Raw genomic sequence first — 27,205 nt, 5'->3', positions numbered from 1 at the left:
GGTAGCTTGGAGTAATACAGTCTTAATTATGCAATGAAAATGGCCAGAGAATTAGTACACATGAGGTTTATGACTCTTTAAGTTTTACATCAGTATATACTTTCCATTTTATCCTTTCTTTTTTTTTTTTTAATGAACTTAATAGAGTAAGTGCCCTAGGCATTTAATTATCTAAAATAGAAGAAAAGATAGCCAAATGACAGTAATTAAAAACAGAGAGTAGGTGTAGTATGTGATCTAAAGCCGCCATCCAATGAAAGTTATCAGGCAGAAACTCTTTGAGCACCAGAAGGAAAAAGGCATTCAAGAGGAATCCTCCTCTAGCCCACCAGAGAAGACTGGGGAAGATAAGCCATGTCTATGACTACATCAAAGCTCCACCAAGTTGTGTTTCCTAAGAAATATGATGAAACATATTTCATTATGTTTCATTATGTTTCACCTAAGAACATTATGAAATACATGGAAACTGATGAACCATCCCTTCATCCCTTACAGGACTTATTTTTAAATTTTTGTTTTTATTTAATTTTATTTGTTTTTATTTTTTGGCCACATCATGAGGCATGAGGGATCTCAGTTCCCCAATCAGGGATCGAACCCGCATCCCCTGCCTTGGAAGTGCAGAGTCTTAACTACTGGATTGCCAGGGAAGTCCCAAGGGCACTTATTTTAATGCATGGACTTAAGTCATCAGGAGAAAGGCTTGTGGACAGACCTGCCATCTGGCCTCAATGTCTTCCTCCATGATAGTCCCTCCCTCAGAGGGGTACCATCAACGTGACATGATATAATGAACGCGAAAGCTCACCTAAGCTACTAACAGGAAACATTAATAGACGGTTTAGTTACTGTTATTACTGTGGGTCCCCCAGCCTGTATCCCTCTACTGTGGCTACAACTCTGACATTTTCTCGTGAATGATCTTAGGTGAGTCACTGAGATTCTTCGCATGTTGATAACATAAGAATAATGAAGAGTAGTGATTGAATAGGCATGCTGTAAAGAATAAATGAATTACTATATATAAAATGTTTGAAGAGTGCTTAGCATATGGTAATTTCCCAATAATTAGCTTCTACCATTACACCACCACTACTATTATTGCTATTATCATCATTGTTACTATTATTTCTATGATTAACATATTAGAGGAGGGAAACAACACTTGTATGAGGGTCAGTCATAGTCTGCATGCCCTCCTCATACACTGAATCAGGAGCCAAACTGCCTACTCACCATAGGAGACAGAATCCCCCTGGGCTATTTCCTTGAAGAGACCAGAAACATCAAGGTCAGGCACTCCAAGGGAAGCCTGCAGGATGGTGGAGAACTCTTCCTCTGTTATGAAGCCATCCTCATCAACATCAAAGAGCTGAAGGAAAAAGAAAATAAAGCCTAAGAACGAGCTCCTCCACAGCAATGACAGTACGGAATAATCTTGGAAAATAAATTCTTTAGTAATTCAGACATTCACTGTGCCAGGGGCTTGGGATATATGTCCATATGTATGATCTCTGCTGCCTTCACAGTACTTATAGTTTAGTGGTAGAAAGAAATAAAATTAAAATAGGGGCTACAACCACAGTAAGCACAGAAGCACATGGGGGTCCTCTGTAGAATAAGGTGAATCCTACCTGGAGAGGTCAGGGAAGGCTTTATGACATTTGAGTTGGGTCTTAAAACATGAAGAAAATATACAAGGAATATATAGGTACTGGTAGGTGATTGCTTGGGGCTCGAGTCAGGAGAGAGAAAGACAACCAAGAATCAGATCATAGTGTATCATCTAACCCTTCAGGATGATGATGGGAAGGCCTGTGGCGTGATCGACTGTGAACTGAGGGAGCTCTCTAAGGAAGAGGGTGGAGGATGGATTGGAGGCAGAAGGTTGAAAAGGCTTCTGTTCTTGTTCAGTCGCTAAGCCAGGTCCAACTCTTTGCAACCCCATGGACTGCCTGTCCTTGGACTTCCAGGCTTGCCTGTCCTTCAGTATTTCCTGGTGTTTGCTCAAACTAATATCCATTGAGTCTATGAGACAAGAAAAACAATAAAGAGTCTTGGGTGGAGAAGCATGAAGGGCAGGAAGAGAGAATTTATAAGGAAACAAAGGTGGGACTTGCATTTCAGTTAGAGGTCTGCAGTGATAGAAAATAAGGAGCCAGTGATGGCCGAGGTGTTCTGACTTGAGCAAGGGGTGAAAACGTTATGTTACCCAGAGTGGGAGACCAGGTACCCAATGAGATCAAGGGTTAGACCTGGAGAGGTAAATTTGAATCAGAAGTGTCAGTTACAAGTAAAGTCTAGCACATCAGCACAGGAGAATAATGAGCCGTGAGATATGAATTCAGTTAAGAACTGAAACTCTAAGTGTGTTTGAGCTTCTATGTGGAAAATGCACAAAGTAAGGCAGAGTACTGGAAACTAAGAGTAGAGGTGTGTGCAGGGAAGAGGAGCCAGCAGAAACAACAATAACAAAAGCAGTCAGAGAGATGGAGAAGCAGAAAGAAAGAATATGCATCTTGGAAGCTAGGGGAGGTTTTTAGGAAAGAGGAAGAAACTCTGACTGGTAATGGCCAACACAGTAAAATGCCATTGGAAGCAAGGTAGCAAAGAGGTTTGCTGGATTTGGCAATTAGGAGATCATCCTGATGACAGATGATAATGGGAATCAAGGAATGAATAGATGATCCAACCAGTCCATTCTGAAGGAGATCAGCCCTGGGATTTCTTTGGAAAGAATGATGCTAAAGCTGAAACTCCAGTACTTTGGCCACCTCATGTGAAGAGTTGACTCATTGGAAAAGTCTCTGATGCTGGGAGGGATTGGGGGCAGGAGGAGAAAGGGACGACAGAGGATGAGATGGCTGGATGGCATCACCGACTCGATGGACGTGAGTCTGAGTGAACTCCCGGAGTTGGTGATGGACAGGGAGGCCTGGTGTGCTGTGATTCATGGGGTCGCGAACAGTCGGACATGACTGAGCGACTGGACTGAACTGAACTGATGGAAGCAAAGGCACGGGCTCTTCTTTTAAGAAATTATGGAGGGCTTCCCTGGTGGTCCAGTGGTTAAGAATCTACCTTGCAATGCCTGGGATACCAGTGGGTAACATAACTTACTTTTACCCATTTGCTCAAGCCAGAACACCTCAGCCACCACTGGCTCCTTTTCCAGCACTACAGACCTCGAACTGATATGCAAGTTCTGTTTTTGCTTCCTTATAAATTCTCATTTCCTGCCCTTCCTGCTTCTCCACCCCAGACTCCTGTTTTTCCTGTTTGATCCCTGGTCTGGGAAGATCCCACATGCCACAACTACTGAAGCCCGCTCACACTAGAGTCTGTGCCCCACAACAAGAGAAGCCACCACAATGAGAAGCCCACATGCTGCAACTAGAGAGTAGCTCCTGTTCTCTACAACTAGAGAAAAGCCTGCTCAGTGACAAAGACCCAGCACAGCCAAAAATAAATCATTAATTTAAAAAGAAATTATGGAATAAAGGGCAGGAGAGAAATGGGGTAACAACCACGCACAAAAGGAGGCTGCCTACAGGAAAGGAGAGACTGAATATGTTTATAGGCAGAGGGGAAAGGGTGGGATACACTGAAAGTCAAGTTGCAAATCAGGGATAGTTGATAGGTCATATTCAAAATCTTCTCCAGGGTATTCACATTTTTTTTAATGATATCAACACTAACTCTTTGCAGGCACTGATCCAACATGTTCAAATCCCTTTACACACTCATTTAACCCTGATGACAGTCTCCCCTAATGAGTCTTATGTAGGGAGGGGTTGTTATTAGTCATATCTCACAGATGAGAAAGCGGAGGAACACAGAAGCCAGGCAACTTTCCCAAGGTCACAGAGCTTGTCGGTGGTCAAGCTGGCACTCAAAGGCAGGCAGATAATATCTAGAGCTCCTGCTGTTAAGGTATCCACTTTTGACCAAACACATAATCAAAAACAGGCATAGGGTAAGGTGTGATAATCGTGAAATGAACAACAAGCATAGTGCTTTAATTGTCCACTAGGGTGGGAGGAGAAAAACAGAATTTGAAGTTGTGATTTCCTATCCCTTGATGAAGACACAGACTCCTAGTCCATTTCCTACATTGAGCCCCTGAATGGAGGATAAGACAGTTGGAAAGTACAAAGTGCATTAGCATTTGTTTTTACAAATGGTAGCCCCAGGGCTCTTTATGGGCCTCAGACTTCAGACATGAACAGCCAGGTTGTCACACACCCCACTCCCATAAATTCTAAGTTTTCTATAAAAGTCTTCCATTCCTAAACAATTCTCACCAACTCATCAAATTGTCTAAATTCCTGCCACATTTGGTTCTTTGATGGCTCTCTCTTCTGTATAAGTTCCCTTCACACATCCATCCTGGGGCTTTTACTTCCTATCACAGTCATTGTGACAAAGGACATTTTGCCACAACGACCCCATAATACCACTCCATTTCTGTCAATTCCTCATGTTCCCAATAGTCTCTTTGCTACACAGTTCCCAGATCTCAGGTAAATCCCATCCTCTGGGCTCTGGTAGAAGGTTTAACACCCCAGTTTCCTTGGAGAATGGGGGAGTGCTATCTCCCCAGTGCACAGAATGCTGCAGGATTCTGTATCCATTCAGCCAGTCTGTGTATTTTGGTTGGAGCATTTAATCCATTTACATTTAAAGTAATTATTGATATATATGTTCCTATTGGTATTTTCTTAATTGTTTTGGTTTTGTTTTTGTAGGTCTTTTCCTTCTCTCGTGTTTCCTTCCTATAGAAGTCCCTATAGCATTTGTTTGTAAAGCTTATTTGGTGGTGCTGAATTCTCTTAACTTTTGCTTGCCTGTAAAGCTTTTGACCTCTCCATCAATTTTTAAATGAGATCCTTGCTGGGTAGAGTAAACTTGGCTCTGAATCAAAACATCCTGTCTTCCCTAGCAAGCCCGTGGTTCAAGACCACCAGGACCCTGCCTGGAATCTGAATGATGAACAGAGTTTGGAGTTTGTCTCTCTGACAGCAGTGCCCAAGGGAGACGTAGAGCAGTTCCTGCAGCTGGGACCTCTGGAACTGCCTGCTTCAGGGTCTTCCCAGGGGCCTGCTTGTTGTCCTCACAACTGATTCCTCAGCCAGTCTACTGCTAACGACTGAAGAATGCTGACTAATATTCTACCTCTAAAGGTCACCATGGTGATGAAATATGATCAAAGATGGGCAGTTAACTGTGAAGCATTACTCAAATAGAAGGATGAGAAGGGATCCTGTATATATAAAATGATACTGCTAAATGAAAAACATAGAAGCATGCCAAAATCATTTTCAAAATCTTCAAACACCCTTGAGAAGGTTAAAAAAATAACCAAAATAAACCGTGACACTTGCCTTACTGAAAAAAAGAGCTAATTATAGTTTTAAGTTCTCCTTTCCTTTCCCTACCTCTCCCCCACCAAAACCAAGGTCTAGGCTACAGAAAAATCTCAGGACTTCTTTAAAAACAATAATTACTATGATTAAGGGCCAAATTTTCTATCAGGTCTTTCATTGGTAAGCCCAAAGTGACCACTTGCCCAGCTGAACTTATAATCACACAGAAAATCCCAGAACGGGAACAGAAATAACTGTATCGGAATAAGTTAGCTATGTGTATAATTTTAGGTTTTACGATGAATAAGTCTGTAAAAGCCAAAAGTTTTCAACTTGGAAAGTGTTCTGGCCCTTTCCTTGTGACCATCTGCTAAGCATCAGCCTCTTAGGTTCTTTATAGACCCAGCAGTAATTTTTGTTGAAAACAATCTGAAATAAAAAGTCAACTTGGGGGCTCTCTGTCAATGACAAAACACATGGAAATTCCTGAGGCTACACAGGACGGTCTCTAAGACGTGAGAAAGGACTCTGGGAGGAAGAGTCTTCCTGAATAATAGAGGGGAAGACACTTGTTGAGGACACAGTGGGATATTCTTCTCTGAGAAAATCAGGAAGAAATAAGAGTAGGAAACAGACATGGGGAAGGTCCCCAGGCATATGGTGGATGAAGCAGAAACTCAAGTGGCTGAATGATAAAAGAGTCCACATACACAACTTAAAAGACACATAGTGAAATCAAGCTTTTATTTTACTTGAGAACAGAGCATGTATGATTATCCCATTCAAATACAAATTAGATGAAGCACCTTTCATCTCTAAAGAATTGAAACATACTTTGGGAATGTATTCTTCCCCTATTTTTGCACATATAAGTGATAAATGAAATCTGAGTTCTCATCATTTAAACCTCCATTAAGTTCTGCTGGGGATGGGGGACATGGATTTTATTCATTGCCCCCTAATCCCCCATCCTGCTATGACAATATATATGATACAACAGGAAACATACAGGGTGGAAATCCAAGACATCATGGTAGAGATGAAAGGTGCTTCATCTAATTTGTATTTGAATGGGATGTTCCCTTCCGAATTCTAATCATACATGCTCTGTTCTCAAGTAAAATCAAAACTTGATCTCACTATGTGTCTTCTGAGTCATGTATGTGGACTCTTATCACTTGATACCACCACAACAAAATAACTTCATCAGGAAAAGATTGCCAAAAACATCTCTGACACATAGAGTGAAAAAATAAGGATGGATCAAAACTTTCTGCATGGCAAATTAGGATGACAAGAGGCAGGTCGTGTTTATTTATAAACCTCACTTTGGGGCTCCCAAACAGGGAGGCTGAAAAGAAATAATCTTTTAGCTAATTTATTAAATCACCTGCTCTTCAATCTTGATGCTGCTAACTGGGCTGCTTCCAAAGACTTTTTTTTGCTTAAATGGATGCTTGTGTTTTCTTTATTCTCAGTAGCGATTGTCTTAATCACATTATTCTCGTGTTCATGTCACAGCAAATCTATAAACACTTGTAATGGATGAACTGATTTTCAAATAATACACTTAGAGTCAACACTTGTTTATGAGACAGATCTAGATGCTTTCAGTGGGGCTGACAGTACCTTAAATGCCACCTGGATGATCTCCTCTGTGTTGGCGGGGTTGCACAAGACAGCCAGGCCAATTACATACTCTCGGAAGTCGATACTGCCATCGTGGTTCTGTGAAAGGATGGGTGAAATCAATTAGCAGGGCCATTGGTTGAATAACTATTAATCACAAGGTGAAATTCAGGCAGGCCATGCAACTCAGCATCATCATGCATTGAGTCTATTTGGAAAAAAGCTCACACTGAGATAGAACAGCTAGTGAGCAGCCCAATTCAGAGGGAAGAAAAATAGATTTGTGTTCAGTGATAAATATAAACATTTTATCCCTGAGGGTCATTAAGAGTGATTCTATGGATATCAGTATGGGGTTTTGAGCTCAGCCTTGATGGGAGTCTCTCTGGGAAGCAGGATGGAGGATTCATTCCTAGGTGAGACCAAAGCCTTCATCCCACCATTGATGGTGGGCATGCCATGATGGCCAACACTCAGTGGGTCACGAAGAGACCCTCTACAGGTAGGAAACAGAAGGGAAAGGAAAAGGGCAAATTGAGGCAATAATCACAGCTACATTCTTTCTTCTTTCCAGGCTTAATTTGCAATAAAGCAGGAGCAAGTGAGCAAACATGAGCAATGGCAAGGGCCCCTTAGTGATATCAAGCCCTGCAAGATCCTGCACTTCTAAGCCTCTGGAAGCTAAAACTAATTCATATGATGTTAATATCTATACACTTCATCAGGTATTTCATGATGGCAATACAAAAGGATGGGTTGATAATTCTAACCCATGCTGACTGAATGCAGTTTTTCCTGCACATGAACTAATCACCTAGACAGGAACACTGAGGGGATGAAATGTGGAGAAAGGAGAGCTTAAGGAAGAGAGGGAGAAAAGATGACAGAGGCAAGGAAGAGAGGGAGGGAAGACAAAAGGAAGAGATAAAAGAGGCAAAACAAACAACAAGGAAAGGGGAAGAGGAGAAAGGAAAAGTGAGACGGAGAGTGGAAGAGAAAGATGGAGGAGGAGAGAGAGGAGTAGGAGGGAGAAAAAAAACAGAATAACAAGCACAATAATTATAATCCCAGGTGTGAGATCATTTTGGCAGCAAAATCTTCAAGTGATGAGTTTCCAGATAAGCTACGAATTAGTAACAACAAAGTTAGTGTGCTACTTGATAAGTAAGCAGACTTTTGGTACTGGTAAGACCATAATCTTTAACTGTGACTAAGTGTCTACATTTCAACTATTAGGAGTTCCCCTAGGGCAAGGGTTGCCTTCCTTCTGTACAGTGTGTTCTCACTGCCTAGCACACACAGGTAGGTGATAAAAACCATGCTACCTTTTCCTCATCTACCCTTACCTACTACTTTGGGTTCACCTTAACACATTCAGGTAGTGTTCTTCACTAGGGTTTCACAGATGAGCTAGAAAGGGAAAGCTTTGAAGCCCCTGAAAGGGTGTGCCTTTTCTATATGTACATTATTTTAGGGAAGCATTTTTGCAGCTTCTGTGAGTTTTGGTTTTGGCTGTGTCATGGTGGCATGTGGGACCCAGTTCCCTGACCAGGGATTGAACTCATGCCCCCTGCAGTGGAAGCGTGGTGTCTTACCCACTGGACCACCAGGGACGTCCCCTGTCAGCTTCTCAAAGCAACCAAGTCTGTCACCATGTTACCTTTATTTTACTGCAGGGTAGGAACGAAAAAAAGTAATTTACCTTCACTAACCAGCCCACTGGATAAGGTAGAAACAGAGGTTTCAAGAGTTCCCTGAAGTAATAGGGTTTCTTCCTGAGATTAAAAACTCAGATCTGACTTCCATTTTTGTCTGATTTATTGTTGTTGTTGTTGTTTAGTTGCTAAGTCATGTCTGACTCTTTTATGACCCCATAAACTGTAGCCTGCCAGGCTCCTCTGCCCATGGGATTTCCCAGGCAAGAATACTGGCGTGGGATCTGCAGTATTTCCTTCTCCGGGGATCTTTCCGACCCAGAGACTGAACCCATGACTCCTGTATTGGCAGGTGGGTTTTTTACCACTGATACACCTAGGAAGCGCTTTTGTCTGATTATCAGCCTCTAAAAGAGTTATTTTTTTTCCCCTTAATCAACTTCATTGAGGTATCATTTACAGTCAATAACAAGCATCAGTTTTCAGGGTACAGTTTAAGGTTCTTTGAAAAAATGTAGACACCAAGGTAACCACTACCACAACTGACAGCGACATTGTCATCACCCCAGAAGTTTCAGAGATGGGAGACTTTTAAGGGACATAAATTTTCCTTGCTGTGACTCTATTTAATTTTCTTATGTACTATGGAGGGCTGTTGTTCATTAAGCCTTAGCGGTTGAACAGCTTATTGAACTGTGGATATATGCCTAATAAGGTAAATTTCTTGTGCAATTGTTCTCTTTTCCACTAAGAAACAAAGAAGTGTTAAATACAAGTTCTGAAGAATAGATATAAGAATGATCCAGGACTATATTCAATATCCTGTGATAAACCATAATAGAGAAAGATAGGAAAAAGAATATATATATATATATATGTATAACTGAATCACTTTGCTGTACAGCAGAAATTAACACAACATTGTAAGTCAACTTAATGCTTTGATTAAATAAATTTTAAGAAAGAGAATATCTATGGACATTGAAGATACAACCATAGGTAGTACGGTTACCACCTATTGAAATACTCCTTTGAATTTATTGTGAGGCATCCAATTTTATTTTACACTACTAAATCCAATGTTATAATACAGGTAAAGCATTATAACTTATTTTTCAATGGAGCACCAGAAATCTAAAGAACTCTTAATATTACTGCTATTAATATTAATTAGTAATAGTAATATTACTAATTAGTAATAGTAATATTACTGCTATTCACAAATAAAGGTAATATTCTGGGCCCCTGATTTTCATTAACAGTTTTATATGAGTGGCTTTGACCAAAAAAAGAATATTAAAGCAGACTCTTGATAATCAATCACATGAGAAATTATATGCGAGTTTTTATCCTAATAATGTGAAGGAAAAAACATATTATGGAAATTATTCTGAGATATTTTATTACTGGACTAATAAAACAATACATTTTTTTTATACCATACAAATTCAGAATAATAAAATTTCGAACTGGGGGGTATCTTAGAAATCATCCAGCCAACTTCTTCATTTTTACTAATAAAAAATTAAGACATAAGTTTTACTTGAGGTCACAACACTCATTATTGCCATAACGACAATTAACATTTAGGTAATCTGACTCTCATTCAAATTAAAGCAGGTATATTCAAAAATAGATAATAAAAAAGTGTAAGTAAAATGCAGTCCTTTAAATTTTGAAGTTCAAATTAGTCCCATAGTAAAAAAAAAAATGATTCCTCAAATCTGTGGGTTTTTTCCTGTAAAAATCAATTGAACTTCTCAGGAAAAGTACTATTATTCAAATTCAATAAACTCTCAGTTATACAGGAGAGTTCAGGAAGAGGTACTGTTTCCCTCAGTATTCTTATTAAGATCATATTTCTACCCATCTGCATAATTATATTATCAATTTCTAGGAATTAAATTGTTTTAATCCACTTAGCATTAAAAATAGACATTAAAAAAAAGTAATTCTGAAAGCACTGCAGGATCAATAGGTATATTTAATATCAGTGCCCTGCAGGTGCTTGAGCAAATATTTTTTAAGGCCCTACTGTGGGTGAGTTGTGTAGTATTACTGGTGAAATTTCTGACTGAAGTTGATACATAAGTCAACTTTTTTTTTTTTTTTTTAATTTATTTATTTGGCTGCGTCAGGTCTTACTTGCCGCATTTGAACTCAGCTCTGACTAGTTTCCTGACCAAGGATAGAACCCGGGCCCCTTGCACTGGGAGCTTGGAGTCTTAGCCACTGGACCACCAGGGAAGTCCCATAAGTCAACTTTAAAAAACACATGCACTATTACTCAAAAAATATTTTTAAAGTGAACTTTGAGATGATATACAAATTTTGAATGTTTTTGAACATTTGCTGTGTTTAGGTACAGAACACACAGTTCTTTTTCCTGCTACTACAGGTTATTGAATTCAGTGGATTGTATCAAGATTAAGTGTATTCCAAAATCATATGGGATACTTTGCAATTTAAAAGTGTAAATGTATAATGTCACATTTAAACAAATCATTATTATTTTCTCCTTACTACATTGATTGCATTGCTCTTAAAAATTTTTAAATTATAGAGTTATATAAATCAAAGTCCTTCATCTTAGGCTATCAGTAGTTTTCCAAGTAGGAAAGGCAAAATTTTTTTAAAAGTATTAGGTAAACTCTTCCTTTTATATTGAAAATCTGCCTTTAAAACATCAACTTAAAAAAAAATTGAATGGAAACTAAGAAATCCAATCACTTCTTAAGATATTGGTTTGACACAATGCCAAAGGTTGGGTTACTTAGAAAAATCCAGACTTTGAACTAAATTTTCTGGGGTCAACTCTAGTGCCTTGGGTCATCTATACAAGTTTTATACAAATTCATAAGAGAATAAAAGAGAAACTTGAGTAATATCAGAATGTTTTGCCCTGGAATGCAGGAAGAGAATCATAAAAGTAGTAATCCTTTAACATGAAGAGGAAGAGAAATACTCAGTGCCACTCCTAGTGTGAGATAATTGTCTTAACTTTCATAAAACATTTAGAACGAAGTGAGGGGAGAAAAGTGGGCCTACATTTTCTTTTCCCCAGCCATCACGTGGAAAGGTTAAATTATAAACTTAATATTCTTAGCCCTTAAAAGGCACCTTGGCAGCTCTCCCCTTTCCTGGCTACATTACTACATCCATGCCTAACATATTAGTGGCTTTATTCTAAAATAGGGATCCTGATATTAATGTGTGGTTTCTGGCAGCAGCCTCACTCTTATATAATCACACCTGGTTTAAGTAGCTCCCCAGACCAAGCTTAAATTACAACTCTCTTGAGGAAAGTGGACATGATCTCTGTGCTTGGCTCAACTCAGAATCACACATATGTGGTATTCAATAAATATTATATGACGGTGATGATGGTGTACACAGAGGCCAAATGCCAACCTCTCTCAATTTCAATGGGGATTTCTAACAGGCAGCTGAGTCTGTTAATAGGCCAATTACATCATTTTAAGAGTTACAATTTTCCTCCAAATGAGTCAGAAAGGAAGGATTTATCTTTGAATTTAGGATGATCTTCCAAAGTACAGTAGGAGATAGGGAATGAATTAAAAACCAGCGAAACAGGAGGGGTAGAAATCAATTATATAGCAGGTAGATGAACAGAGCACTTGCAAATGAGCCCTCTCTAGCTGAGTCCACTGGCCAGGGGATTCCAGATTCTGGTTTATCCTGCTATCAACACCTGAATCAAAATGAAGAAAGACAGGGACTTCCCTGGTGGTCCAGATGTTAAGGCTCCATGCTCCCAATGCAGGGTGCTCGGGTTCGATCCCTGCTCAGAGAACTAGACACATGCTGCAATGAAGATCCCATGTGCCACAACTAAGACCCGGCATAGCCAAATAAATATTTGAAAAAAGAAAAAGCCAAACCAACGGGCATTCACAAGGAAGGCCTCCGCTTTTTGGGTGGCAGTTTCTCCATACTCCTATCTTCATTCTTTTGGACACTGGCAACACTGACTTCTGCGGGGCCTCAGTTTTCAACTGAGGCTGCTATGAAAAATACAGTAAAACAGCCTAACCTTAAAGCACTGTCAGACAACCTTGGTTGCTCATCAGAATCATTTAAAGCTGGGGAGCTTTAAAAATACTCATCTTTGAGCCCCACCTCTAAACCTTTTTCTTTAACTTATGTGGAGTGGGACTCAGCTATCACTATTCCTTAAGAGCTCTCCCAGTGATTCTAAGTTGCAGTCAGGGCTGCGAAACACTGCAATAAAGACTCAGCAACATGTATATACACATAATGATTTATATAAGTGTACATTTATGTACACATATGATTTGCATATATGTTCTTTTTTTTTCTCTTTGTTCACTTTTTTCCCTGTCTGCGGTTTTCTAACAAATGAAAGAATATTCCTTGCTAGGAGGCAGGGCAAGACATGACAAGAGCTGGCTAACATCAGCTGGGCATACCTGATTTGGTGTGTGAAGTACATGTAAGAGGGATCATTTTGATTCATTAAGGCAATCAGTGACATTTCAACTATGAGTATACCCTTTCATTCCTCAACACTCTTGTCCTCCATAAATATATCAAAACAAAACTTTTACATGTTTATTTTACTGAAAAAATAAGACTAAAGAATTCTAGATTTTAGATAGCTGCTCCACCATTAAAAAAAAAACTACCTTATATAAAACTGCTTAATTTCACATTTCTGAGCCTGTTTCTGTACAGTTAAATATGTTTCCAGGAAAGCGTATTTTTAATGTAATGGGAAGACCAGACATGAATTAAGAGAAAGACAGATTTTGAATTTCCCACCTCCTCACCTTTTTGAAGGAAAAATATATGTCTCTTGAGAGCTTTCTTGATTTATCCCAGGATTTTTTTCCAAATCTCATTCTTAACAGTAACAACAACAAATTCCCTGCTTTTTGGAATTAATCCACCAAACAAGCAATGTACTCTTAAAATGTACTCCATGAGAGCCTGCTCTGCATGCCTCCCCATCAAATATATAGGTCCATATAAATTCCAAATCTCAAAAAACCAACATACAAACCACTCAGAATATTTTTCATGAAAAATCTGTTTTAATTAAGCAATAAAGGGCAACGCAAGTTCAGAAATAGGTCCTGTTGTGCAAGAACTCGGCAAAAAATGACAGCTCCAGATGGGGTATCTGCAACCATGCAGAAAGAATGGCTAGGCTTCTAGCAGTCCTATCCTCCAGGGAGGGTCCTGACTTAATGCCCACTTCAGGAATACATGGTCAGCTGCAGCCACTCTTGGATAGAAACCTGAATCAGGCCATCTGCATCTCTATCCAGGGATTTGAAGGCACGGAACATGGCATCCAGGCGAACCAGGCAGCTGATGAAGTTGTTAAAGTCCATACTTCCATCCTCCTCGGCGTATCGGCGGACAATCATTTGGTAAAGTTGCTCATTTAGTTGGAAGCCTGCTTCCTGCAGAGCCCCCCAAAGCTGAGAACTTCCCAAAAATCCAGATTGGTCCCTGTCATACTGCTTGTAAACACACTGCCATTTCTTGATGTTGTTCCAGAGATACTTAAATTCTTCAAAGCCCAGCTTCCCAGTCGTGTCACTGTCCATGACAGATACAATGCTCCGGCAGGTGTCAAGACTAAAGCCATCAGACTTCAGATCCTTGTGCTTAGAAAGGACTTTGTTGAGAATATTCATTAGGTCAGTGGCACCCACCTCCATGTCTGGTCCAGCCAGCTGAGCAAACTGTTGCCGAAAACGCCTAACTTCCTCACTTTCATTGGCCTCCACGTTGGTGAAATGTTGCTGAGTAGGTGGTGGTTCTGGGGTATACTGAGCAGCCGCAGCTTCACTGATAAAGTTCACAATTCCTCCAACTATCCCTCCAATATTCCCTCCTCCTCTTCTCTGATCACCTCCTCCAAGAAGGCCTCCAAGGGCTTGTCCAAGACCTTGATTTGCTCCTTCCAATATAGCCTTTGCAAGAAACATGCTTTTGGTTTACCCAGCAAGGATAAAAGCTGCTGAAATCTTGGAGGTGGTATGAGAGATGAAATGGAGTCTAAGTAGCTTACATGTGGAAGAACTGGCTTTTCTGTACCTGCCTGCACTGTACCACACCCTGGGGTGTGATGCTTTACCTCCTACTGAAGTTGCCTGAATTCCACTAGGTCCTAGCACCTGCCATTTTTCAGAGGGCCTCAATAAAATATTCCTAAATTACAGTATATCTGACAAATTAGAAGAAATCATATTTTAAGTATAATATATTAAACTACAGATTTTTCTATGCTGTTAATTATTCTTAGTTCTCTTTCTCAGCAGGTGACATGGATTTTCCTAGCAGAAGAAAGTAAATGACCTAAGGATATCAAGAATTTCTTCTCTAAGGAATATTTATTGCTAGGGCACAACTGAAGAATTTTTGGGCATTAGAAAAATATTTATCTAATTCTCTTCCTTTGCAAGATTTGCAATATCTAATGTTCTTAAGAAAAACTTGGAAGGGAGATTTTTTAAATGCAGGGTCCCTAGATCCCATGCTCTGAGCTTCTGATTCTGCGCAGTTTGGTGTCACATTCATGATCTACATTTCTGGAATCTTTTGGAAGTATAACATTCACATAGAAAAGTGTAAAAATCACAAATGTATAGCTCAAAGAATTTCACAGACTGCAAATAGCCCATGTTATAAGACCCAGATCAAAAAGTAGAACACAAGCAGGACCCCTGAAGCTTCTTCATGTCTCTCTCCTCTTCCAAGGGTAACCATTATTCTGACCTCTAACACCACAGATTCAATTTTGTACTTTAAATAAATGGAATCATACAGCATATGTGTTTTTTTTTGGTATTGTGTTTTTAAATTTTAAAAAATTGTGGTAAAATACATATAACATAAAATTTACCATCTTAACAATTTTCAAGTACACAGTTCAGAAGCATTAACTACGTTCACATTGTTGCACAACCATCATCACCATCCAACTCTAGAAATTTTTTTCATCTTGCAAAATAAACTCTGTCCCCATTAAATATTTCCTTCTCCCCCTAGGCCCTGGCAAGCACCATTCTACTTCATGTTTGTATGAATTTGACTGTTTTAGGTATCTCATATAAGTGGAATCATACAGTATCTGTCCTTTTGTGTCTGGCTAATTTCACTTAGCATAATGTCTTCAAGGTTCATTCATGTTGTAGCACATGTCAGAATTTATTTCCTTTTTAAAGCTAAATAATATTCTATTGTATGGATATAACACTTTGTTTATCCATTCTTCCACTGATGGATGCTTGGGCTGCTTCCACCTTTGGGCTTTTGTGAATAATGCTGCTATGAACATAGGTGTACAAATATTTCTTCAAGTCCTTACTTTCAAATCTTTTGGATATATACCCAGAAGCAGAATTGCTGGATCAAATGATAAATCTGTTTTTAATTTTTTGAAGGACCACCATACTATTTTCCACAGTGGCTACACTATTTTACATTCCCACCAACAATGTACAAGAGTTCCAATTTTTCCTCAGACTTTTTTTTTTTTATCATAGCCATCCTGATGGATATGAGATGATATCTTACTGTAGCTTTAATTTTCATTTCCCTAATTTTCATATACCTGTTGGTCACTTGTATGCCTTCTTTGGAGAAAATGTCTATTCAAGTCCTTTGCCTATTCTGGATAGGGTTGTTTGCTTTCTTGTTGCTATTTTATAGTTCCTTCTACACTCTGGATATTAACTCCTTATCAGTTATATGATTTGCAAATATCTTCTTCCATTCCATGAGCTGTCTTTCCACTCTGTTGATAGTGTCCTTCAATGCATAGAAGTTTTTAACTTTTATGTAGTTAGTCCAATTTATCTAATTTTTCTTTTATTGCTCATGTTTTTGGTGTCATATGCAAAAAATCAACAAGGAATCCAATGTCACAAAGCTTTTCCTCTATGTTTTTGTCTAAGGCAAAACATAATAGTTTTAGCTCTTAGGTTTAGGTCTTTGATCCATTTTGAGTTAATTTTTATATATGACATAGGGTAAGAGTCCACTTCATTCCTTTGCTTGTGGTTATCTCAGCACCATTTGTTGAAAAGATTATTCTTTCCCCATTGAATGGGCTTGGCACCCTTGTTGAAAATCATTTGTATGTACACACATGTACACACATGAGTTTATTTCTGGGCTTTCTATATTATTCCATTGGCTTATATATCTGTGTTTATGCCAGTACCACGCTATTTGGATTACTACAGCTTTGTAGTAAGTTCTGAAATCAGGAAGTGTAAGACTTTTAACTTTGCTCTTTTGCAAGACTATTTTGGAAATTCAGTCTCCCTTGAGATTCCATGTGAATTTTAGGATGGATTTCCCTACTTCTATTAAAAAATGTTGTTGAGACTTTGATAGGGATTGCACTGGTTCTGTAGACCACTTTGTGTAGTACTGACATCTTAGTATTGTCTTCTAATAGATGAACATCAACGTCTTATCACTTATTCATGTCTTCCTTAATTTCTTTCAACAACAGTTTTCAGTTTTCAGTGTATAAGGCTTCCACCTTCTTGGTTATATTTATTCCTAACTATTTTATTCCTTTTAATGCTTTCTTAATTTCCTTTTCAGATTGTTTATTGTTAGTTTACAGAAACACAACTTAGTTTTGTGAGTTGATTTGTATCCTGAAACTTTGTTGAATTTATTAGTTCTAACAGTTATGTGTGTGTGTTGTCTGCAGGGTTTTTTACATCTAAGATCATGTATTTTGTGAGCAGAGATAATTCTACTTCTTCCTTTCCAACTCACATTCCTTTCATTTCTTTTCTTGCCCAACTGTTTTGGCTATGACTTCCAGTACTATTTTGTATAGATGCAACAAAAATCAGGCACCTTTTCATGCTCCTAATCTCAGAGAAAAAGTTTTTAGGCTCTTACCATTGAGTCTGATGTTGGCTGTGGGCTGTTCATACATGATTTTTATTATGTTGAGGTACTTTACTTTTATTCCTAGTTTGCCAAGTGTTTTTATCTGAAAGAGTACAGAATTTTGTCAAATGCTTTTTCTGTATCAGTTGAGATAACCATGTTTTTCCCCTTCATTCTGTTAATGTAGTTCATTACATTGACTGATTTTTCCATGTTGAACCACCCTTGCATTCAAGGAATAAATCCCACTTAGTCATGATGTAAAATTCTCTTAATGTGCTATTGAATTCTGTTTGCTAATATTTTGTTCAGGATTTTTGACTATTCATATGGACATTGGTCTTTAGCTTTCTTTTCATGTACTGTTGACTCTTGAACAAAATGGGTTTAACTATGTGGGTTCATTTCTACTAGGATTTTTTTCAATATGTATGTACTACAATACTACACCATCTGAGGTTGTTTGAAACTGTGGATGCAGAACCATGGATATGTAGGGCTGATTTTAAAGTTATATGCAGATTTTTGACTGCACAAGGGGTTGGTTCCCCTAACCCCTGCATTGTTCAAGGGTCAACAGTAGTATCTTTTTCTGACCTTGGTATCAGGATAATGTTGGCCTCACAGAATGAGTTAGGAAGTATTCCTTCCTCCTCAATTTTTGGAAAGAGTTTGAGGAGGACTGATACTTAATTCTTCTTGAAACATTTGGTGAAATTCACAAGTGAAGCCATCTGGTCCTGGGATTTTCTTTGTTGGGAGGTTTCTTAAAACTTACTCATTCAATCTTCTTACTAGTTATAGGTCTGTTCAGATTTTTTTATTTCTTTGTGAGTCAGTCTTGGTAGGTTGTATATTTCTAGGAATTTGTTCACTGTATCTAAGTTACCCAATTTGTTGGCATAGAGTTGCTCATAGCACTCTTTCCTAATACCTTTGTTTCTGTTAAGTTGGTAGTATTGTCCTCTCTTTTCTGATTTTGTGTGTCTGGCTTTTTTGCTCAAAATTACATTTGTGAGATTTGATTTTATGTTTTTAATATGTATCTTGAAAAGTCAGTCTATGACAGGTAGTCTCAGACAATATCTTGAGAAACCTCAGCCTTGATACTAGGTAGAATCAGAGTACAAGTCCTCCAGAAGTCTCTGGAAATTCTATTGGTAAACTCAGGGAAAAGTAGCCAGGATGTAACTAAATCATTATATCTCTCAGCATTTTGGACCTTAATTTCAATCTCCTAAATGGTAATAATAGTATCTCCCTGTCTACTTTATAATGATTCAATTTCATTTATCATGCTTCAGGACTTAGACTCAATATTTAAGAGAGATAGATGAATGCATCAGGGTCACTGTGCTTATGGGTAAGAAGACCTACAGAAACCTAGGTGTTGTAATTATAATCTGAAGTCTATTTCACATCTATACCATTAATACTAAACTATTACATTTCTATATAATATTTGCATATAATATTCTTTGGTATCTAGGTCTCATATAATTCCTCTGAAAGACACAAACATTCAAGATAAGGAAAGAAAAACTCAAGAGATGTTAAGATACTTTGAAAAGGTCATACAGCTAATACGTTATCTAAACAGTGGATTATCAAACCACTATGAGTCCCCAAAGGGGATAGCAATAAGTTCTGTTGAGGCAAAGGATAGGAGAACATTTACCTATAGAAAAGATAATGTGTAGGCCTAACTATAGGCTAAGTCAGAGTTCTCCAAACAGACAAAGGATATACATGAAGGGGTGGTATTGTGAAAATATAGAGGAACTAAAGGATGTGTGGAATTCAATAGATGGTGAATAGTTCAACATGATGAGAGTTTACTGCTGGAAATGATAGGAGATAAAGGCTCAATAGGATAGAATGAAATTGGAGAGGACTTTGAATAGCCATTTGACAGAGTCTATCTCACAGGCTACTGTGGAAACTCCTAAGCTTCAAGTATAAAGTCAAATAGTATTCCATTATATGAATATATCACGTTTTTGGTTACTCATTCACCTGTTAGTGGATATTTAGGTTTTCTGCTGCTGCTGCTGCTGCTAAGTCACTTCAGTCATGTCCGACTCTATGCGACCCCATAGACAGCAGCCCACCAGGCTCCCCCGTCCCTGGGACTCTCCAGGCAAGAACACTGGAGTAGGGTGCCATTTCCTTCTCCAATGTATGAAAGTGAAAAGTGAAAGTGAAGTCGCTCAGTTAGGTTTTCTACTTTGGAACTATTATGCATAGTGTTGCTAATAGCAATCATGTGTCACTGTTAACTTTTTTTTTTTTTTCAGGAAAACCTTTTATTTATTTATTTTGGCTGTTTGACCTAATAGTTTTCTTTCTTTCTATTTTATTTTTTAACTTTAAAATATTGTATTGGTTTTGCCATATATCAACATGAATCTGCCACAGGTATATACATGTTCCCTATCCTTGAACCCTCCTCCTCCTCCCTCACCATACCATCCCTCTGGGTCGTCCCAGTGCACCAGCCCCAAGCATCCAGTATCGTGCATCGAACCTGGACTGGCAACTCGTTCCATATATGATATTACACATGTTTCAATGCCAAAAAATATGGAACGCTTCACGAATTTGCGTGTCATCCTTGCGCAGGGGCCATGCTAATCTTCTCTGTATCGTTCCAATTTTAGTATATGTGCTGCCGAAGCGAGCACCACTGTTAACTTTTTAAGTTCAATAACTTAATAACTTTTTAAGTGCAAATAGGAGATTAAATGAAAAATTACTTCATAAACTGTATAATTCTTGAATTAAATAATGATTATTCTATCTATGACTGGGGAGAGAATAGTAGCTGGGAGACCCTGCTCTGCATAGGACATGGGGGCAAGGTCTCCTTCTGCCACACCTAGTGTTTTGTATAAAATTCTCTGCCAACTAGTTTTATGGCACTAGGACTCCAATAACTGGTCTCAGGGGCACCATGAAATGATCTCTGTAAATACCAAACGCAAAATGTCTTCCTTTACCACATTGAGGAAGCACCACAAAAGGACTTCTTCCCTTTAGGGGATTACAAGGGGCCATCTGGCCTCAGACAGATTTAAATCCATTCATATAAGCTTCTCTCTGAGGAAATTACATGGGCTTTGTTTTTATAATATTGCAAAATTAACTTGACAGCATCCATTGCCATATAAAATGTGCCTCCTTATGCCCATATGAAGTGTTTTTTGCTGAAGTTTAAATCCAATTCTTCTCATTTATTTTCTGTGAAGATAGAGAGCATTTGGCTAACAGTTTCTCATAAGCCATCATGGAATAAAAGACTGTTATTAGATTAACAAGCCTTTTCTTCTCTGGACTATTTAATCCCTTATAGCTATTTATTAGACCATTAATAGGAACTTTGGTTGCTGTCTGGGCAAACTCTACTGTCCAGATCTGGAGAGAAAGAGTAGGGGAAGAGGCCACATTCAATGGAAAATTTAACCTCAGTTTGAGGGGGGAAGAGTTACTGAACTTATTGAACTTAAAAAGTCAATAGTGATACTCACATGCTATTAGCAACACTATTCATGATAGTTCCAAAGTAGCAACAACCTAAATATCCATTAACAGGTGAATGAATAAACAAAAATATGATACATTATATAATAGAGAATTATTTGGCAATAAAAAGGGATGAAATTACTGACACATGCAACAACACAGATGGACCTCAAAAACTGCCAGACACGAGACTATATATCGTAGGATTCCATTCATTGAAATGTCCAGAAGAGGCAAATCTATACAGACAGAAAATCTCTAGTCTTGATTCTAGACCAAGTCTAGAATAACACACGGGGACTTACAACTCTATGGTGGTTGCCTAGGGACGGGAGATAAGTAGGTAACAGGAATGAACAGTTAAGGACACAAGGAATAATAATAGAAAAACTCTAAAACTGATTTATGGTAAACAGTAAAAAAATCATAGAACTGTATGCTTAAAATAGCTGAATGTAAAATATGCCTCAAGAAAGTTATTTTTTAAAAAGTCCAGAGACAGTCTGTAGTAAAAAGAATACTGAACTAGGACTTCTGGTCCCAGTCCTGTGACTAACTAGCTGTGTAGTCTTGAGCATGCAACTTCCTCTCTTGAGCTGGAAGCTTTCTGCAAAATGAGGAAGATGGGCAATTTCACACTAATCATCCTTTCAGCTCTAGAATTCTGAGTCTAGATCTTCATGTGCTATGAAGTAGCAGCTTCATTCTTGCATTGTTTCCTTCTCATGCCTGAGTAGTTTTATGCAATATATGAATTTAATCTCATCTTTTTCTTGGGTCTGATTCTATAACTTTTAAAGACATCCTTACTTACTCTTATTTTTGCTTTGATGTACTGTCTTGTTTTCAAAAGTATTTCGACAACCTATCAAGTATGTTGCTCCTCCAGACAGAATTCCAAGGTTGGGGGACTGCAGTGGGTAAAACCCAGAAGGACACACGGCTCCCACTTTCAGTGAAGCCTCTCTGTCAAGTGGGGCTTTCACCTCACTGCAACATGATCTGAACCAGACCTTCCTAATTTATTGATGAGAATGTCATGTTGCATGAAATCAAAAGCCTTTCTAGAGTCCATATAGATAATATATATTTCTTCTTTATCATCTTGGACTGTCACTCTGTCATAGGAGGAAATTAAATTGGTCTGACACAATTTGCTCTTTACAAAGCCCTATTCTTTACCTCCTTACACTCTTTGAGGAGGCCAGCAACTGCTCACTTGCTCCAATAAAAAAGTTAAGCTTTAATCAATGCCCTCTCCTTCCTGTTTCCTCTAAGTGTCTCCTCGGTAGATTCACATTGCGAAGCCAAAAAGAAAGCATATAATTCTCATGCTTGAAAGAATATTTCTAAATAAAACAGATAACTAATGAGAACCTACTGTATAGCACAGGGAACTCTACTGGGTGCTCTGTGGTGACTTAAGTGGGAAGGAAATCCTTAAAAGAGGGGATATATGAACACTGATTCACTTTGCTGTGCAGCAGAAACTATCACAACATTGTAAAGCAACTGTGTGTGTGTGTATGTTCAGTTGTATTCAACTCTTTACGACTCCATGGACTGTAGCCTGCCAGGTTCCTCTGTCCATGGGATTTTCTAGGCAAGATTATTGGAGTGGGTTGCCATTTCCTCCCCTCCAAGCAACAATAATCCAATAAAAATTCTTAGTACATAAAAAAAAAGGATATTTAGACCATTCAGGGAGGGAAAATATTGGGTTAGTCAAATGTTACAGAAAACTCAAATGAATGTTTTGGCCCACCCAATATTATGATGGACTACACGGGGGGATTGAGTTAACCTGAGAACTGAAGAGGGAAATGGTTGGTCATATAGGACCGTCCAACTTTCAGGATGGCTTGTACAACTGGATAGAAATGTTCATCTAGTCCACTCAGAAAGTTATATCCTTCTTCTGTTAATTATATCATATGAGCTTTACAGTATATTTCATATAACAAATTCTATTAATTGAGACTAGAATCAAGATGAGTTCTTTTCACATGAGTTATGAAATATTTAAGTACATATCAAACCTGAACTGGAAGTTTAAAGGGTAGAAGAAAGGGGAGCTAGGGGAGGGGTAAATTAGGAGTTTGGGATTAACAGATACCTACTACTGTATGTAAAACAGATAAACAACAAAGTACTACTATATAGCACAGAGAACTATATTTAGTATCTTATAATAACTTATAATGGAAAAGAATCTGAAAAAGAATATGTAAATATAGCTGAATCACTTTGCTGTACACCAGAAACTAACACAACATTATAAGTCAACTAATATTTCAATTAAAAATTAAAGGATAGAAGACTTCACTCTTTGTTGCAACTATTCATGTCTGGCATCGTGTAAGAAAGCAGACATGGACAGTACGTAAATAAATGAGCATGGTTGTGCCCCAATAAAGCTTTATTTATAAAACAAGCATCAGACTGGATCTCATCCATCAAGTGTAGTTTACTGACTGTTACTTTCTATATTTTCTAAACAGATGAAAATAAAATATGCTGGTAAATTTTAAGGACTGGATTGAAGGACTGCAGTCAGGGTTCATGGTGACCACTGTTCCACATTTGATTTAAAAGAGGTCACTCTGAATCTTTATTCTCGCCATATCTGTCTACTTCTTATTGACATCCTCCCCATTTCTAATTAGTGGTATATCATTCATCTACAAAGATGACAGGAACTAATCACTCAGCTATAGTCTGCCACAAGTTCAGTCTTTTTACCAAAACCATTATGCACACGAGAGACCACAGGCTAAGAAAATTTAGATATTTCCATTTTGTAAAAAAATGTGAAAAGTATGATTTTTTCCATTTCTGCCTTCTAGCCAGTACTTAATTCTTCTGGTTTTACTATGTACTTTGTTTAAATATTAGACAGGAAAGATGTGTGTGTACTTTAGCACTTTGACAATCCAGCACTTTTGACTATTACAAATTTTCTGGAGATCTTTTAGGACTGTTTCTCATTGTGTGGAATGCATGTGTTTCTTTATCCCAAGTTCTTCCTGTATGCCCTGTTCTTGACATTAGTTCAAGTGTTAAATCATGAGCTAACAATAATAAGCATCCTTGCTTGCCATTCCCTGTAGGGTGCTGGGGAGAGAAGGTAGGGTGCTGTATTATACAGATTTCCATGCTGAGAGTTAGGAAAGGGTACTTAAGAGGCTTAAGTGACTGGAAATAAACAGAAAAAATCTTTCTAAGTGGGGTGGATTAACAGTTTTATTCAGTTGTGCAAGTTGTGCTCAAAGTTTAAGACCAAATGTCCCACAGAGTCAAAACCATTTACTATCTAGCTCTTTGCTGAAAAAGTCTGCTAACTGTTGAAATACAGGTTTGCCAGCAGTGAACACGAGAGATGTGGGTTCAATCCCCAGGTTGGGAAGATCCCCTGGAGTAGAAAATGACAACCTGCTCCAGAATTCTTGCCTGGAAAAATTCCAAGGACAGTGGAGCCTAGAGGGCTACAGTCCATGCAGTTGCAAAGAATTGGACATGACTGAGCACACATATACATATGCATGGTGATGGGTGCCAGGTGGAGCATTACACTGAATGTATCATGAGATGTAGCCTAGACGAGATGTGACTTGTCCCTAGTAAGAGGTGGATAACATGGTATATTGTCAAACTAGTAACAAAGAGACAACATGCGTCCTAACACATTTGAGAACTTTGTCTCATGGGTATATAAAATACTGCTGGCAGGGCGGCACAGGTTCAGCTCAAGGATACAGCACTGAAGAATGAATGAAATAAAGTGATGCTGTGTGGACACTATTATAACTGTAAAAATGACTGTGTTATAATTATTTCTGACTTAGCCAGTATTGTTTCTCAGTCCCATTAAGTGCATTTAAATCCCTTGGAGAGTGCTGGCAAAAAATCTAGTCTTGAAAACTGAATTATGAATATAAAAAATATTGAGAAGCCACTATTTTAAACTATTGTCTCAGCTCTCAACTCTAACTCATCTGAACTTTTTGACTAATCCAAATCACCCTCTGATCTAGACAGTTCAGTGTACATTCAGGAAAATAAAGAGGGTGAATGAAACCTAACGAGCAAAAGGGTATTTTTCCTTTTTTGTCAAAGAGATGAGACTTCTCCTAAGGAAATGATCCCAAACTACTGAACCATGCCATGCTTTGGATCATGAAGGCCACATTTCTGCTGAACCTTTAAATTATCTGCCATCACATATCTGACAATCTAAAGGAATGTGTGAGACTATCAGAAGGAACTGAATAGACAGAATTTTTTTTTTTTCAGGAACCAGACTGAGATGAAAATCGTTAAGAAGCTTTTTGCAGACTAGCCAGGAATGCATGTGGGAAAAAAAGAGTAAGGGAATGTGGAGAGATACTTAGGTCTCTCTACTTCCCCCAAATACCAACCACAACTGCACGAGACTTGGGGAGAGACTGAGAGAAGTAAAGAAAAAAGGGGAAAAGGAGGATCAATGGGGAAAGGCACATGGGAGGAGCCCTCTGCCCTGCAAAAATTTATAGCTACTGAAAGAACAAGAGGAACACCCCACCCTCTCTCTTTCCCACCCTTCTTCCTCCCCCACCCCTCATAAACACTGAGTTTAGCAAGATAAGCTACTCAGACAGAAACAAACTATGACATTACTGAACTTCTTTGTCTTTCCTGTGGAACACACACATACACACACATTCCCCAGCTAAATCTCTCAAAGAGAGCCTGGAAACAGGGATGTGCACAGGGTGTGGCAAGGACTGCATAGTTCAGCTTCTCAAAACAAAGCAAATCTTCACAGGCTCAGACATGCAGGTATATGAAAAACAAAAAAGGAAAGAGAAAGAAGAGACAGAGAGAAAAGAAAGGAAAGAAGGAAAGGAAGAAGGAAAGAAAGGTCAAATGCATTCTTTGTTAATTCTCCAGATTATCTTCTCTACCTTCCAGGGTGCTGGAGATCAAAAGTGTTTTAAAGACCAAATCATGGTCTATATCTAAAGCCAAGTCTACACACTACACAAAGAAATGAAGAAAACTCACAGAAATAATTGGTATGTAATGAAGGAATGCATGCAAAATTGTGATTGATCACACTGGCCACAAAGGCTCACCAGTCTCCAAACTGTTTGGAGTCAACTGTATTCTCTAGCTCAGAGTGAGTCACGCTGGCTTACTAGGGTTTATTGTAATCCTTGGTTTACACTCCCTTCCCTACTCCCAAATCTTCCCGTACATCCAGTGCTATAGAAACAATGAGGCCACTGGCAGGTATCATTAGTCATCAAAAGACAGAACTGGTGTCAACACAATCCTCTTACTGCTGGTATGACACCTCAACACCTGAAAGGCGGGGCAACCTCTATAGAGATTATTTTTAATCTTGATTAAAAATCTTGACAAGCGTAACGTCTGCCGTGCTCTGAACTTCCTTGGTCCCTGTTTCACGTCACTTTCCATTTCCGCACTTTCTGTCCTTATTTGTATGTCCCTGCCATATTCCTTCCTGTCACCAAGTTCATATTTCTAAAAACTTTAAGATTGCTTTTATTGTTCCCAGAGCCATAACAAAAGATGCTATATAAATCTCATAGAAACACAAGTAATGGTACAAATGAAAAGAGCCTTTCTTTTCCCAATTTGCACAGTTACATCTAGTAATTTATCTCTCCTTTCCCTTAAATCTTCATTACACTTTTTAGCAGCACCATTGCAGTGATACATGACCTTTTCCTGGACAAGGAAAGATTATTTGTATGCTGCAGCAAGCCCGGAAGGGAGGTTTGCACAATCCATACAGAAGACGGTTGCTTATCTGCTTCATGTTAAAGAATAGTTCATCTAAGAGATCACAGAGTAAGTCATTAGGAACATTAATGAGCTCTGGGTAAGAAGAAAAAAAAGCAAGCTCTGTCCTGGTTTCTGTCATCAAGCTATAATTTCTTTGCAAAGTATCTTTTCCCAGTGGTAGATAGAGAACTGGGACTTCTGGTGCCAGCCAGGATGGAATGATCCCAGGGCAGCCTATCTCTCCTTCTCACTACAATCACAGACTCTCATTGAAATTCAAAAATCACTACTTCTGGGATTTCCCTGGCAGTCCAGTGATTAAGACTG

At 38.5% G+C, this 27,205-nt stretch overlaps 2 protein-coding genes and 1 non-coding gene across 3 annotated transcripts in view; all 3 read right to left on the bottom strand.

Annotated features, from left to right (window-relative positions):
- Positions 1–27,205, bottom strand: part of LPCAT2 (lysophosphatidylcholine acyltransferase 2) — a 68,197-nt gene that overhangs the window by 6,126 nt on the left and 34,866 nt on the right. The window contains exons 12-13 of the mRNA XM_055551897.1: positions 6,999–7,097; positions 1,240–1,375 (exon numbers count right to left, since the gene is read on the bottom strand). Of these exons, the coding sequence (XP_055407872.1) occupies positions 1,240–1,375; positions 6,999–7,097 (235 nt within the window). The remainder of the gene's footprint in view (positions 1–1,239; positions 1,376–6,998; positions 7,098–27,205) is intronic.
- On the bottom strand, positions 13,791–14,868 carry CAPNS2 (calpain small subunit 2). The gene has a single exon (XM_055551898.1). The coding sequence runs from the start codon at positions 14,632–14,634 to the stop codon at positions 13,894–13,896; it is 741 nt and encodes a 246-aa protein (XP_055407873.1). The 5' UTR covers positions 14,635–14,868; the 3' UTR covers positions 13,791–13,893.
- Positions 20,144–20,250, bottom strand: LOC129632639 (U6 spliceosomal RNA). The gene has a single exon (XR_008704627.1). It is a non-coding gene; the product is annotated as a U6 spliceosomal RNA (small nuclear RNA).

The sequence above is a fragment of the Bubalus kerabau genome, chromosome 17 (assembly GCF_029407905.1).
Source record: "Bubalus kerabau isolate K-KA32 ecotype Philippines breed swamp buffalo chromosome 17, PCC_UOA_SB_1v2, whole genome shotgun sequence".
In the NCBI taxonomy this organism is placed as follows: Eukaryota; Metazoa; Chordata; class Mammalia; order Artiodactyla; family Bovidae; genus Bubalus; species Bubalus kerabau.
The sequence above is the reverse complement of the archived record's forward strand: the minus strand, read 5'-3'. Positions and strand labels throughout refer to the sequence as shown.